The sequence below is a fragment of the Marmota monax genome, unplaced genomic scaffold, assembly GCF_021218885.2.
Source record: "Marmota monax isolate L192 unplaced genomic scaffold, Marmota_monax_Labrador192_F-V1.1 WCK01_AAM20220418_F8-fsc00030, whole genome shotgun sequence".
Taxonomy (NCBI): Eukaryota; Metazoa; Chordata; class Mammalia; order Rodentia; family Sciuridae; genus Marmota; species Marmota monax.
Genome location: NW_026691988.1, coordinates 10656993 through 10671614, shown reverse-complemented (window position 1 = coordinate 10671614; position 14622 = coordinate 10656993). Strand labels below are relative to the sequence as shown.

Sequence of the window (14622 nt, the reverse complement as noted above, 5' to 3'; positions counted from 1 at the left end):
GGCAGACCCACGACCCAGTAGTACATGGGCGTGGTAGGAGGGGCAGGGCAGAGCCGCCCTTCGCGCTTGCAAGGTAAACAGACCTGTGACAGCCTGGCGGGTCAGGCCCAGTGGCCTGCCAGTGTGGTACACACGTCACCCCAACTCGAGTAGGGGCAGAGCAGATCCTTATCCCACGCCCGGATCAGGCCCTGCCGGTGTGGTGGTCACGTGACCCCAATTGGAGTGGGGGTGGAGCGGAACCGCCACCCGTGCCCGCAGGGTGAGCAGACCAGTGATCAACCTGCAGATCAGGCCCAGGGGTCCGCAGGCGTGGTAGGAGGGGCAGGGCAGATCCGCCGCCAGCGCCTTCAAGGTAGGCAGACCTACAACAGACCGGCGGATCAGGCCCAGGAGCCTGCCGGCGGGGTACAAACACCACCCTAATTGGAGTAGGGACAGAGCAGAGTCGCCTCCCTTGCCAGGAGCAGACCCAGCATCCTGCAGGCGGGGTAGTCACGACACCCCAATTGGAGTAGGGGCAAAGCAGAGCCTCCACTCGTGCCCGAAAGGTGGGCAGATCTGCGACCGACCAGCAGGACAGGCCCAGTGGCCTGCTGGTACGACAGACACGACACCCCAATTGGAGTAGGGGCAGAACAGAGCCGCCACCAGCTCCCAGAACAGGCCCAGTGACCTGCCGGCGTGGTAGCCACGACACCCCAATTGGAATAAGGAGAGAGCAGAGCCGCCGCCCGCACCTGCAGGAAAGATACGCAAGCAGTATGAAAAGACAAGGAAAGAAAGGACCACAAGCAATGCAGGTCAACGCAACTTTAGAAGAGGTAACAGCTGCAGCAGATGGAATGTCAGATAAAGAATTCAGGATATACATGCTTCAGATGATCTGGAGTATCAAGGAAGACATTAAACAGCAAAATCAGACAATGAAAGATCACTTCGACAACGAATTACGCAAACAAATCCAGGAAGCAAAGGATCAACTATACAGGGAGATAGAGGTTATAAAAAACAAGCAATCAGAAATCCTAGAAATGCAGGAAGCAATAAACCAACTTAAAAACTCAATGGAGAATACTACCAACAGAGTAGAACACTTAGAAGATAGAACATCAGACAATGAAGACAAAGTATTTCAACTGGAAAAGAACATAGACAGCTCAGCAAGACTGTTAAGAAACCATGAGCAGAACATCCAAGAAATATGGGATAACATTAAGAGACCAAACTTAAGAGTCATTGGGATACAGGAAGGTACAGAGCTCCAAACCAAAGGAATGAGCAGTCTATTCCATGAAATAATACAAGAAAACTTCCCAGACTTGAAGAATGAGACAGAATCCCAAATCCTAGAAGCCTACAGGACGCCGAATGTGCAAAATCATAAGAGATCCACACCTAGACACATTATAATGAAGATGCCCAACATACAGAATAAGGAGAGAATTTTAAAAGCTACAAGAGAAAGGAAGCAGATTACATTTAGGGGCAAGCCAATCAGGATAACAGCTGATCTTTCAACACAGACTCTGAAAGCTAGAAGATCCTGGAATAACATATTTCAAACACTGAAAGATAATGGGTTCCAACCAAGAATTGTGTATCCAGCGAAATTAAGCTTCAGGATGGAGAATGAAATTAAAACCTTCCACGATAAACAAAAGTTTAAAGAATTCGCAGCTAGAAAACCATCTCTTCAAAACATCCTAGCCAAAGTATTACAGGAAGAGGAAATGGAAAATAACAATGAAAACCAACAGTGGGAGGTAGGACAGTAAAGGGGGGGTGGGAAACAATCAAAGAGGAAAACAAACAATGTTTAGTAACAGAAATAAACAAATATGGCTGGAAGAACAACCCATATCTCAATAATAACCCTAAATGTTAATGGCTTAAACTCACCAATTAAGAGACACAGGCTAGTAGAATGGATCACAAAACAAGACCCAACAATATGCTGCCTACAGGAGACGCATTTGATAGGAAAAGACATACATAGGCTGAAGGTGAAAGGTTGGGAAAAATCATATCACTCATATGGACTTCGGAAACAAGCAGGCGTGTCCATACTCATATCAAATAAAATAGATTTCAAGCCAAAGTTAATCAAAAGAGATAAAGAGGGACACTACATACTGCTTAAGGGAACCATACACCAACAAGACATAACAATCATAAATATTTATGCCCCAAACAATGGTGCAGCTATGTTCGTCAAACAAACTCTTCTCAAGTTCAAGAGTCTAATAGACCACCACACCATAATCATGGGAGACTTCAACACACCTCTCTCGCCACTGGACAGATCTTCCAAACAAAAGTTGAATAAGGAAACTATAGAACTCAATAACACTATTAATAACCTAGACCTAATTGACATATATAGAGTATACCACCCAACATCAAGCAGTTACACTTTTTTCTCAGCAGCACATGGATCCTTCTCAAAAATAGATCATATATTATGTCACAGGGCAACTCTTAGACAATATAAAGGAGTAGAGATATTACCATGCATCTTATCTGATCATAATGGAATGAAACTGAAAATCAACGATAAAAGAAGGAAGGAAAAAGCATACATCAATTGGAGAATGAACAATAGGTTACTGAATGATCAATGGGTTATAGAAGACATCAAGGAGGAAATTAAAAAATTCTTAGAGATAAATGAAAACACAGACACAACATATCGGAATCTATGGGACACATTGAAAGCAGGTCTAAGAGGAAAATTCATTGCTTGGAGTTCATTCCTTAAAAAAAGAAAAAACCAACAAATAAATGATCTCATACTTCATCTCAAAATCCTTGAAAAAGAAGAGCAAAACAACAGCAAAAGAAGTAGAAGGCAAGAAATAATTAAAATCAGAGCTGAAATTAATGAAATCGAAACAAAAGAAACAATTGAAAAAATTGACAAAACTAAAAGTTGGTTCTTTGAAAAAATAAACAAAATCGACAGACCCTTAGCGATGCTAGTGAAGAGAAGAAGAGAGAGAACTCAAATTACTAGCATACGGGATGAAAAAGGCAATATCACAACAGACACTTCAGAAATACAGAAGATAATCAAAAACTATTTTGAATCCTTATACTCCAATAAATTAGAAGATAGTGAAGGCATAGATAAATTTCTTAAGTCATATGATCTGCCCAGATTGAGTCAGGAGGATATAGAAAACCTAAACAGACCAATATCAATTGAGGAGATAGAAGAAACCATCAAAAGACTACCAACTAAGAAAAGCCCAGGTCCCGATGGGTATACAGAAGAATTTTACAAAACCTTTAAAGAAGAACTAATACCAATACTTTTCAAGCTACTTCAGGAAATAGAAAAGGAGGGAGAACTTCCAAATTCATTCTATGAGGCCAACATCACCCTGATACCTAAACCAGACAAAGACACTTCAAAGAAAGAAAACTACAGACCAATATCTCTAATGAACCTAGATGCAAAAATCCTCAATAAAATTCTGGCGAATCGGATACAAAAACATATCAAAAAAATTGTACACCATGATCAAGTAGGATTCATCCCTGGGATGCAAGGCTGGTTCAATATACGGAAATCAATAAATGTTATTCACCACATCAATAGACTTAAAAATAAGAACCATATGATCATCTCGATAGATGCGGAAAAAGCATTTGACAAAGTACAGCATCCCTTTATGTTCAAAACTCTAGAAAAACTAGGGATAACAGGAACATACCTCAATATTGTAAAAGCAATCTATGCTAAGCCTCAGGCTAGCATTATTCTGAATGGAGAAAAACTGAAGGCATTCCCTCTAAAATCTGGAACAAGACAGGGATGCCCTCTCTCTCCACTTCTCTTCAACATAGTTCTCGAAACACTGGCCAGAGCAATTAGACAGACGAAAGAAATTAAAGGCATAAAAATAGGAAAAGAAGAAATTAAATTATCACTATTTGCAGATGATATGATTCTATATCTAGCAGACCCAAAAGGCTCTACAAAGAAACTATTAGAGCTAATAAATGAATTCAGCAAAGTGGCAGGATTTAAAATCAACACGCATAAATCAAAGGCATTCCTGTATATCAGCGACAAATCCTCTGAAATGGAAATGAGGACAACCACTCCATTCAAAATATCTTCAAAAAAAATAAAATACTTGGGAATCAACCTAACAAAAGAGGTGAAAGACTTATACAATGAAAACTACAGAACCCTAAAGAGAGAAATAGAAGAAGATCTTAGAAGATGGAAAAATATACCCTGTTCATGGATAGGCAGAACTAACATCATCAAAATGGCGATATTACCAAAAGTTCTCTATAGGTTTAATGCAATGCCAATCAAAATCCCAATGGCATTTCTTGTAGAAATAGAGAAAGCAATCATGAAATTCATATGGAAAAATAAAAGACCCAGAATAGCAAAAACAATGCTAAGCAAGAAGTGTGAATCAGGCGGTATAGCGATACCAGACTTCAAACTATACTACAGAGCAATAGTAACAAAAACAGCATGGTACTGGTACCAAAACAGGCGTGTGGACCAATGGTACAGAATAGAGGACACAGAAACCAATCCACAAAACTACAACTATCTTATATTTGATAAAGGGGCTAAAAGCATGCAATGGAGGAAGGATAGCATCTTCAACAAATGGTGCTGGGAAAACTGGAAATCCATATGCAACAAAATGAAACTGAATCCCTTTCTCTCGCCATGCACAAAAGTGAATTCAAAATGGATCAAGGAACTTGATATCAAATCAGAGACGCGCCGTCTGATAGAAGAAAAAGTTGGCTACGATCTACAGTCGGTGGGGTCGGGCTCCAAATTCCTCAATAGGACACCCATAGCACAAAAGTTAATAACTAGAATCAACAAATGGGACTTACTCAAACTAAGAAGTTTTTTCTCAGCAAAAGAAACAATAAGAGAGGTAAATAGGGAGCCTACATCCTGGGAACAAATCTTTACTCCTCACACTTCAGATAGAGCCCTAATATCCAGAGTATACAAAGAACTCAAAAAATTAGACAATAAGAGAACAAACAACCCAATCAACAAATGGGCCAAGGACCTGAACAGACACTTCACAGAGGAGGACATACAGTCAATCAACAAGTACATGAAAAAATGCTCAACATCTCTAGCTGTCAGAGAAATGCAAATCAAAACCACCCTAAGATACCATCTCACTCCAGTAAGATTGGCAGCCATTAGGAAGTCAAACAACAACAAGTGCTGGCGAGGATGTGGGGAAAAGGGTACACTTGTACATTGCTGGTGGGACTGCAGATTGGTGCAGCCAATTTGGAAAGCAGTATGGAGATTTCTTGGAAAGCTGGGAATGGAGCCACCATTTGACCCAGCTATTCCCCTTCTTGGTCTATTCCCTAAAGACCTAAAAAGAGCATGCTACAGGGACACTGCTACATCGATGTTCATAGCAGCACAGTTCACAATAGCAAGACTGTGGAACCAACCTAGATGCCCTTCAATAGACGAATGGATAAAAAAAATGTGGCATTTATACACAATGGAGTATTACTCTGCATTAAAAAATGACAAAATCATAGAATTTACAGGGAAATGGATGGCATTAGAGCAGATTATGCTAAGTGAAGCTAGCCAATCCCTAAAAAACAAATGCCAAATGTCTTCTTTGATATAAGGAAAGTAACTAAGATCAGAGTAGGGACGAAGAACAGGAGAAGAAGATTAACATTTAACAGGGATGAGAGGTGGGAGGGAAAGGGAGAGAGAAGGTAAATTGCACGGTAATGGAAGGAGACCCTCAGGGTTATACAGTGGAGGGGGTAGAGAGAGAGGAGGGGAGGGGAGGGGAGAGGTGGGGAGGGGGGAGGGTGGATGATGGGAAAGGCAGCGGAGCACAACAGACACTAGTATGGCAATTTGTAAATCAATGGATGTGTAACTGATGTGAATCTGCAATCTGTGTATGGGGTGAAGGTGGGAGTTCATAACCCACTAGAATCAAAGTGTGGAATATGATATGTCAAGAAATTTGTAATGTTTTGAACAACCCACAATAAAAAATTAAAAAAAAAAAAAAAAAAAAACATATAATGTAAATACTGATGTGGCTGGATAAAATTGTAGACACCATTATATTATTTGTTTAGTACTTGCCACCTGTCTTCTGTTCCTCTGATCTTTCTCTACCTTCCTTTGGATGATTTGAATATTCTTGAAAACATTTTCATTTATCTCTTGTGTTTTTTAATTATACCTTTTTGGAGTTTTTTTTTTTTTTTTTTTTTTTTGTTCCTAGAACTGGGGATTGAACCCAGGCACTTTACCTGAATTACACGCCTTTTAATTTTTTTATTTTGAGATAGAGTTTCACTAAGTTGTCCAGACTGGCCTTGAACTTGTAATCTTCCTCACCTCAGTTTCCAGAGTAGGTATGATTACAGGCATGCAACACTGTGCCCGGTTTCTTTGCACTTATCTTCAGTACTTGCTCTGTAATTACAATCTATACTTTTAACTTTTTATAGTCTGCCTGAATAATATGTAGAAACACTGCAACTAAATATGTCCATTTACTTTCACTATGTTAAGCTATGATATATATATATATATATATATATATATACACACACACATTATATACATTTATAAAGCCCATGAGACAATGTTATAATTTTATTTTAACCATCGTATATATTCCTTTAAAAGTTAAAGGCAAAAACTGTCTTTTTTCTTTACTTAGACATTTACCATTCTTTTTTTTTTAATATTTTTATTTTTCAGTTTTCAGCGGACACAACATCTTTGTATGTGGTGCTGAGGATCGAACCCCGGGCCGCACACATGCCAGGCGAGTGTGCTACCACTTGAGCCACATCCCCAGCCCACATTTACCATTCTTGTCTTTCTATTATCACTTTCTTTCAGCCTGAAGAACTCCTTCACTACTCATTATAGTATAATCTTATTGGCAATCAATTCTCTTAGTCTTTTATGTTTAAAAATGTTTTGTTATTGTTGTTGTCATTATTTTTTATCATTGAAGACAGTGTTCATTGGATATAGAATTCAGTGTTGATAGGATTTGTTCATGTTTTTAAAAAAATTTCATCCTTACTTAACTGTTCTACTGTACTCTAACCTCCATTAATTTCTGATGGAAATCAATAATAATTTGGGTTGTTGTTCCCTTACATGTGATATGTCACTTTTATCAGGCTACTTTCACAGTCTTTCTGTTGCTATTTGGTTTTAAGAACTTTAACCACTTTATGTCTGGGAGTGGTTTTCCTCATATATATCGGGTGTGATATTTGCTGAGTTTTTTTGTATATATTTTTCCTCACAAAATTTGGGGATTTTTCAGTCACTATCTCTTCTAATATTTTTGCTACTCCATTCTCTCTCTTTCACTCTCTCCCCCTTCTATTCTCTCCTGTCTTCTTCTTCCTCCTCCTGCCCCTCCTCTGTCTCCCTCCCTTTTGAGATCAGTTTCATGGGTGTTAGAGCACTTGATATTGTCCCACAGGTCTTTGAGTCTCTTTTCTCTTTTATCTTCAGATTACATGTTTCTAGTGATCTATCTTCATATTCACTGATTCTTTCCTTTGTCCATCTCTATTCTATAAATCCATCCAGTTACTTTTAAATTTCAGATTTAATAATTTTTAATTTCAGAATTTATGCTTGGTTCTTTTTATAAATTATTGTTCTCAACTGAGATTTTCCATTTTTTTAAATTCACTGTGATAGTGTTATGTCATTAAGCATAGTCTTAATACTTGCTTTAAAATTCTCCCCTGCTCATTCTCTATCAAAGTCATTATAGAACAGGCCTACTCTGATTGTTGTTTCTTTTGAGAATGAGTCACTTTTTTCTTGGTTTTTCATGTAAACCAATTGTATACATTGTCAATTGTATCCTGGATATTGTGACTAATATTGTAGAGAGTCTGGATTCTACTATACTCCTATGAAGAATGTAAATTATTTTTTTAACTAATTAATTTGGTCAGAATCAAAACATACTTTTGCCTCTTGGACAGCAACTAAAATTTAATTTTAGTTCTTTTTTCCTTAGCTAGATTGCTTTGATTCTATCCTGCACATGTACACTTCAGGGTCATTCAGAGATTTGGGCAGTGTTTATTTACAGAATTTAGGGTTGTCCCTCTCTATTCCCTGGGAATCTCCTTCTCACCTTTCAGTGGCTATAGTTGCCCAGAACTCTTCAGTCCTACAGACCCGAAAGATGGTATGTTGGCTTTCTCTGGAAGTTTTTCCTATCTCATTTTGTTGTCAACTACAGTCTTCCCTCAAGCTTACAGTTATAATAACTATGAAACTAAAATTATATATAAATTTTTACCCTCCAGTTCCTTTAAGTAGTTGTTTCTTACATTTTTCCCAGAGTTTATAGTTGGTATCTGTAGAAGATTCAACTTGGTTTGAGTTTCCTTGACCATAATAATGAGACAGCCTCAGTACTTGAGTCTAAATTTTATGTAGTAGAAGCTTGGGAAGACATAGAAAGAGAATGTATAACCAGGTCTTTCTACCACTATAAATTTGAACTTTTACTATTTTTTATTAAAATTGTTTCTCTGCCATATGTGGTTGTGCCTGCCTATAACCCCAGTTACTTGGGAGGCTAAGGCAGGAAGATCACAAGTTTGAGGCCAGCCTGAGCAACTTACTGAGACCCTGTCTCAAAAAAAAGTAAAATAAAAAGGGATAGGAATGTAGCTCAGTAGTAGAGTGCTTGCCTAGCATGAGCGAGGACCTGGGTTCAATCCCCGCACTAAAAAAAAAAAAAATCCTTCTTCAGTGAATTAAACACACACATAAAATCTCACAATTTAGAATAATTTTGAAAAGACCAGTAAAACTCTTGTTTCCATAAAATACTACCTAAGTTTAAAGCAGTAAATCTAAGTCTCAAACTATATTGAAAACTTCTTAGTAAGAGATGAATGTTTTAAGGAACATGATTTAGGTAAAGAAATAAGTAGCACTTGTTGTCAGCATTTTGCAGAATTTTAATATGAAAAGAACTATAGGAATCAACTAGTCAAAGCTACTCAGATGTCTGTACATAAATTAATCATTTACTGATTCATTAAATAAACATTTATGGCATATCTATGGATTATGTACCAGGCATGGCACTAGTTCTAAGATACACAATGAGGCCTACAAAGTTTGTTTCAGGCTTTGTCCCTCAAACTTATTTGTACCATTGATTTTCACTTCAAAAAATGTGCTTAATAAAGAAAGAAAATTTTATCTCAGTCACTGTTCAAATGACTGAAAATTATTAATCAATGAAAAACTCAAATTTTAAAAGATTTCCTAGATTTACTTTTGTCTCATTGAAGAACAATATAATACAAAAATGCAAGATGCCATTTGTGGAGTGCTATGATGATTTGACATGTGTTTAATGCACTTTCTTTCAGTAGCCATCTTCTGGGAAAAACTCAAGAATTCTGGGGTAGCCTGGGATGGTTCTTTCATTTACTTATTCATTTGTGGAATGAATATGGCTGGGATATTTATAAATGCAAATGAATTCTGATCATAGTCTTTAGTTCTATAATTCAAAGCTTATTGACTTGTAAATATATAAGGAGCAATGAGGTGACAATCACTATTATATGTATATTCAACTGCTCTTAACTGACAGTCATAATCATTTTCAGTAAAATACATATAGTAAACATTAGTATATAAAACTCAGGAAAGTCAATCTCAGATGATTAATTTCTTCAGATTAGGAAGTACAAATATATTCTACAATATCCCTGAGAAGTTTTTGCTTGATACAGGTTTATGATGTGGATAAATTATTATTCAGATGGCTATATTAGAGTTAGGAAATGTGTTAATATTGTAAAAGAAAGATGAAATGAACTGCATATATTTTTAGGATCAGTATTTATTTTGACCACATTATTCTATCAAAATACAGATTCATGCAATTACATCTGCTAAAATAATTATTTCTTTTTAAAATTCCTATTATATAATTTGAACTTGGTAGATAACTGCCGTGTAATTTTACTTGCCAACAATGAAGCAAGCTTTCATATTAACAATTAATCAGAATTGAATGGAATCCTAAAATGTCTGTATCATTTGTCAGCAGTGTGTCTCTATCTTTGGTATGATGTAGCAAGATCAAACCCTTTTATTCTAAAAGAATGAGAGAAACAATCACAAAGCAAATAATTCTCAATACAGATATAGAGAGAATTTGGGCACACTGTTAGTGGTTAGAAATAAACAGAAAGTTCTGATTTAGGACAAAAGAACAGAAATAATATAAAATTTAATTTCGAATTCTTCAATGTTAACAAAGAGTAAAGGGAAATTATAGGTTTAATTTTAGAATTAAAGAGATTTTAAACTTAATATTACTTTCAGATTCAAAATTTACATTGAGCATTTAAATTACCCCATGTGACACATGGAATGATTGATCTTCCAGAAATAAAATATCTAGTATATTTGGAAAGATTTCCTTTTATATTTTTAAATGGCCTCTACTGACCTATATTCATCTTAATTTATTTTTAAGCATTCTGATGAAAGGCTTCTTAAGAAAAAGTTCACATTGTGATCACTTATAAAACTGGAGTAATGAGATATGTGGTTAATTTGCCATGTTTTTTATAGACAAATGTTAAATCTACTGCTCTTCTTCCTGTACCAAACTAAAGTAACCCATGACCTGTCCCATCAATCAGTAAATCCAAGGGGTCTTTTTTCCAGGCCACAACCAAGAAATCAAAACCATGTGGCTGTGTGTTTGTCAGAAATCCCTGCCGTTCATTTACTCGGCAAGAGACCCATCAACTTTAAAACAAGTCTATTCATCACCAAGATCAAATTCAATTCAAGATCCTCACAACACCTGTTCTGAAGACTGTGTACTCACAGCTGAAACCTGTGCTCATACATTTATTTTAGGACTAAGCAACTTTAGCTGTAGAGAACTGAGAAAAAAATATCCCACTTACTCTGCACACTAGTCTCCTTTTGCTGACCTTGTCCTGAGTTCTTTAAACCTTTAGGGCTTTAAATCACCATAATAAAATATTTTTATTTTTTCCATAGGAGGAAACCCTCCAGCGGGCACGTGAGGAAGAAGAGAAAAGGAAGGAGATCACAAGTCATTTTCAAACTACCCTGACAGATATCCAGGCACAGATAGAGCAGCAGAGTGAGCGAAATATGAAGCTCTGTCAGGAGAACACAGAGCTTGCAGAAAAACTGAAAAGCATCATTGATCAGTATGAGCTCAGAGAGGAGGTAAGAACTACATTAAACAGCTTAGAAGAACTGTATATATATATATATATATATATATATATATATATATATATATATATATATATATATTCTGATCTGGGATGTAAGGTGGGGAACTTGGTTAATAAGAACGTTATGGTCAACTCAATTGATTAATAGTTAGAATTAAATTTCTTTTGCTAGCCAAAATAAAGACAGATGATACAACAAAATACTTGGCTGAAAGTCATATAGGATTTCATCAAAACTGTAATTACTACAAAGTTTAGGCAGTAAATAGAAAGTGGTAAGCTTGGGCCCAGTCATCCATCGAAACAGTATTTATCAACCCTTTAAAAATCCTCTCAAGGGATAAAAAATATATATACACTCTCTTTTAAGAATCACCATGTCATGTACATTGAGGGTCTACAGTTTACATATCACACAAGCCAAAAATAATATTAATAATTTAATAATTATAATATTCATTTGGTGCTTAGTTTATATCAGGAAGTATACTAAGTACTATACTTTGAATATGTCATTTAATTATCTCAACTTTCTTATGCACTAGAAAATAATATATTTTCTATATTTTATGTATGGAAAACAGATTAAATTCCTTCTTGTCACAAAAGCCAAGACTTTGACTTTTAGTAATTTACATTAGAAAGGCAGTAAGAATCTTTTGTTAACCCCAAATTATATTTTAATGTTTAATATGTTTTTAAGACTCAGATTTCCTCTCAGGAGTATGATAATATTCCTTTCCCCACTCCAACCAAATTTTATATCTCTGCCTTAAAATGTAACATAACATAGTCAAAATGGCTCTCTGTTAACCACACGCTAAGATTTTTTTCAAGGAAAAATACAGCCAGTAGCATATGGTTGCAGCAGTTAGGTAATCAGGAAATTCCTCAATAAGCCAAAATGCCATGCTACCATTTTATCTTATCACAAAGATTAATTCTGCTCCATAATAGAGGTTCAGGCTGAAGAAGAAGGAAAAGAATGAAGGGGAAATATCCATACTCTTCATAGAGACCACAGATAGGAATGGTCTGGTATAATCTATATAATCCTGGGATTGGTTCTATGTAAAATCCAAGGCCAGAATTTCTCATCTCACTGAGATAGAATTGAAAGCTTCTCTTTATCTAGCAAGTCCAGAAATCAAAAGGTATGGAGAGCAGTGAACATCTACATATCAATTCATCTGTGACCCTTGGCCTTGCCATCCCCACCTGTGTTAGTTAGTTTTCTATTACTATAACAAATGCCTGAGATAATTATCTTATAAAGAGAAAAGTTTATAGTTTTAGAGGTTTCAGTCCATAATCAAATGACCCCATTGCTTCTAGGCCTGTGGAGAGGTAGCACATCATCATGGTGAGGAGTGTACAGTGGAACAAAGCCGCTCACTTCATGGTTTGCCAGGAAGCAAAAGAGAGAGAAAGCAGAAGGGATGAGGTCTCACTACCCCTTCAAGAAGATGCCCCCAATGACTGGAAGACCTCCCATTAGACCCCACTTTAATTTTCTACAACTTCTCAACAGCACCAAGCTAGGCACTATAACTTTAACACATGGGTTTTTGGGGGACACTTCAGGTCCAAACTATAACACCACCAGCAACAGAGCAGAATTCAGGAGGCCTGAGCCTCAGTCCCAGACCTAGGACCACATGTTGGTGTCCCACCACATTTTTACAACCCTTGAGACAAGAATGCAAGAATGTGGAGAATTCGCCATGATAAACTGCACTATTATGGTGTGGTTAAAGATTTTATATTCATAGAAAGAGTCAAAATTCCAACTAATATGCTGTAGCCTTTGTAGTACAGATCATTATCTTTGCCGCCTAGCATAATAAATATCATGTCAATTAGTTACCAAATTCAGAAAAATAATATTGAGAACTTTAGTCATTAACACTGCTGAACTCTGACCCCTTTACTTTTGCAGCTTCCTTTGTATAGTGCCAAATGTTGGGGGCCTTCACCACTTAACATATAAAGTTCTAAGTGATGCTAGTGATTTATTCCCCTTTTTAAAAACAGTATAATCTAAAGAATAAGTATTCATGTGAATTATTTTTTTCTATTTTCCATTTTTAAGCACCAATAATAAACCAAGCTTTCTTTGTGTACTTTATTTTTGCTCAGCATCTGGACAAAATATTTAAACACAGAGAACTGCAGCAGAAGCTTGTGGATGCAAAACTTGAGCAGGCACAAGAAATGATGAAGGAAGCAGAGGAGCAACATAAACGAGAAAAGGAATATGTACTTATCCTTTTAGTTGGTGTGCATATCTGGTCTACCTTGATGTCTGAGACTTTCTAGGAAAGTTGTTTTGATAATGGTCAAAGAGCTCTAGACTGATGAAGAGCCTGGGCTTCGATGGAGAACTAAATGGGTTAGCCCAATAAGAGGCACCATAACTGCATTATTATTCACATGAACTAGTCACTCAACAAATACTCAGCAAATATTTTTCAAGTGCCTATTATCTGCTGAGCATAATATTAGGTGCTGAGATATAGCTGTGAACAAGACAAACAAGGGCCATCTCCCATCATGCAGATTAGAGTCTGACTGGGATAAGACATGCAGTAAACAAGTAAATGAACAAGGAAGGGTAATTTCAGATAATAGTAAGTACTATTAGGAAAATAAGGAGGAAAGGAGAGGGGTGAAAAGAGGGGGCCTACTTTAGACTGGGTTATCAGGAAGAGGCACCAGATGCTTGAGTCAAGCCCAGCCTGGTAGAAGCCACCACGTGGAATAATCTCCAGCAACAGTGTCTGCAGCATTAACAAGACCCTACTGCTGGAACCAGCCTAGTATACCCCAGAAATAGGAAAAGGTCAGGGAAGCAAGAGAATGTTGAATAAGTGGGAGAAAGGTTGGAAATGAAGTTGCAGAGATAAACAAGGGTCAAATTGTGTAGTTTTGTACAGCTTGGAAAATATATAATGGGCCAGTACATGGTGGTTTTAGCAAAGGAAGTGACATGGTCTGCTTTGCATCTGTAAATAATTAATTTGGCTCCTGGGTAGAAAATGAACTAGAGAGGAGTAAGAAAGCATCTAAATGAGATACATGATGACTTAGATTAGGGAGGAAGCAGCCAAGAGGAAGAATGGAAATGGATAAAAGTTGTTTCAATGAAAAATAAACAGTCAATGCTGCTGACCTGAAGATCATGACAATGAGAAATGGGGAGAGTCAAAGATAACTCCATAATTTGAAGTTGAAAAACTGAATGGTGGTGTTTACTGATCTTAGTAACCCCAAGTATTCCCCAAAAGCTGTAAGATCATTCTACAGATGAGAGAA

General features: G+C 36.8%; 1 protein-coding gene across 1 annotated transcript in view; it reads left to right on the top strand.

Annotated features, from left to right (window-relative positions):
- Txlnb (taxilin beta) overlaps nucleotides 1-14622 on the top strand; it is a 51300-nt gene that overhangs the window by 19548 nt on the left and 17130 nt on the right. The window contains exons 5-6 of the mRNA XM_046450465.2: nucleotides 11102-11296; nucleotides 13447-13566. Coding sequence (XP_046306421.1) covers nucleotides 11102-11296; nucleotides 13447-13566 — 315 coding nt within the window. The remainder of the gene's footprint in view (nucleotides 1-11101; nucleotides 11297-13446; nucleotides 13567-14622) is intronic.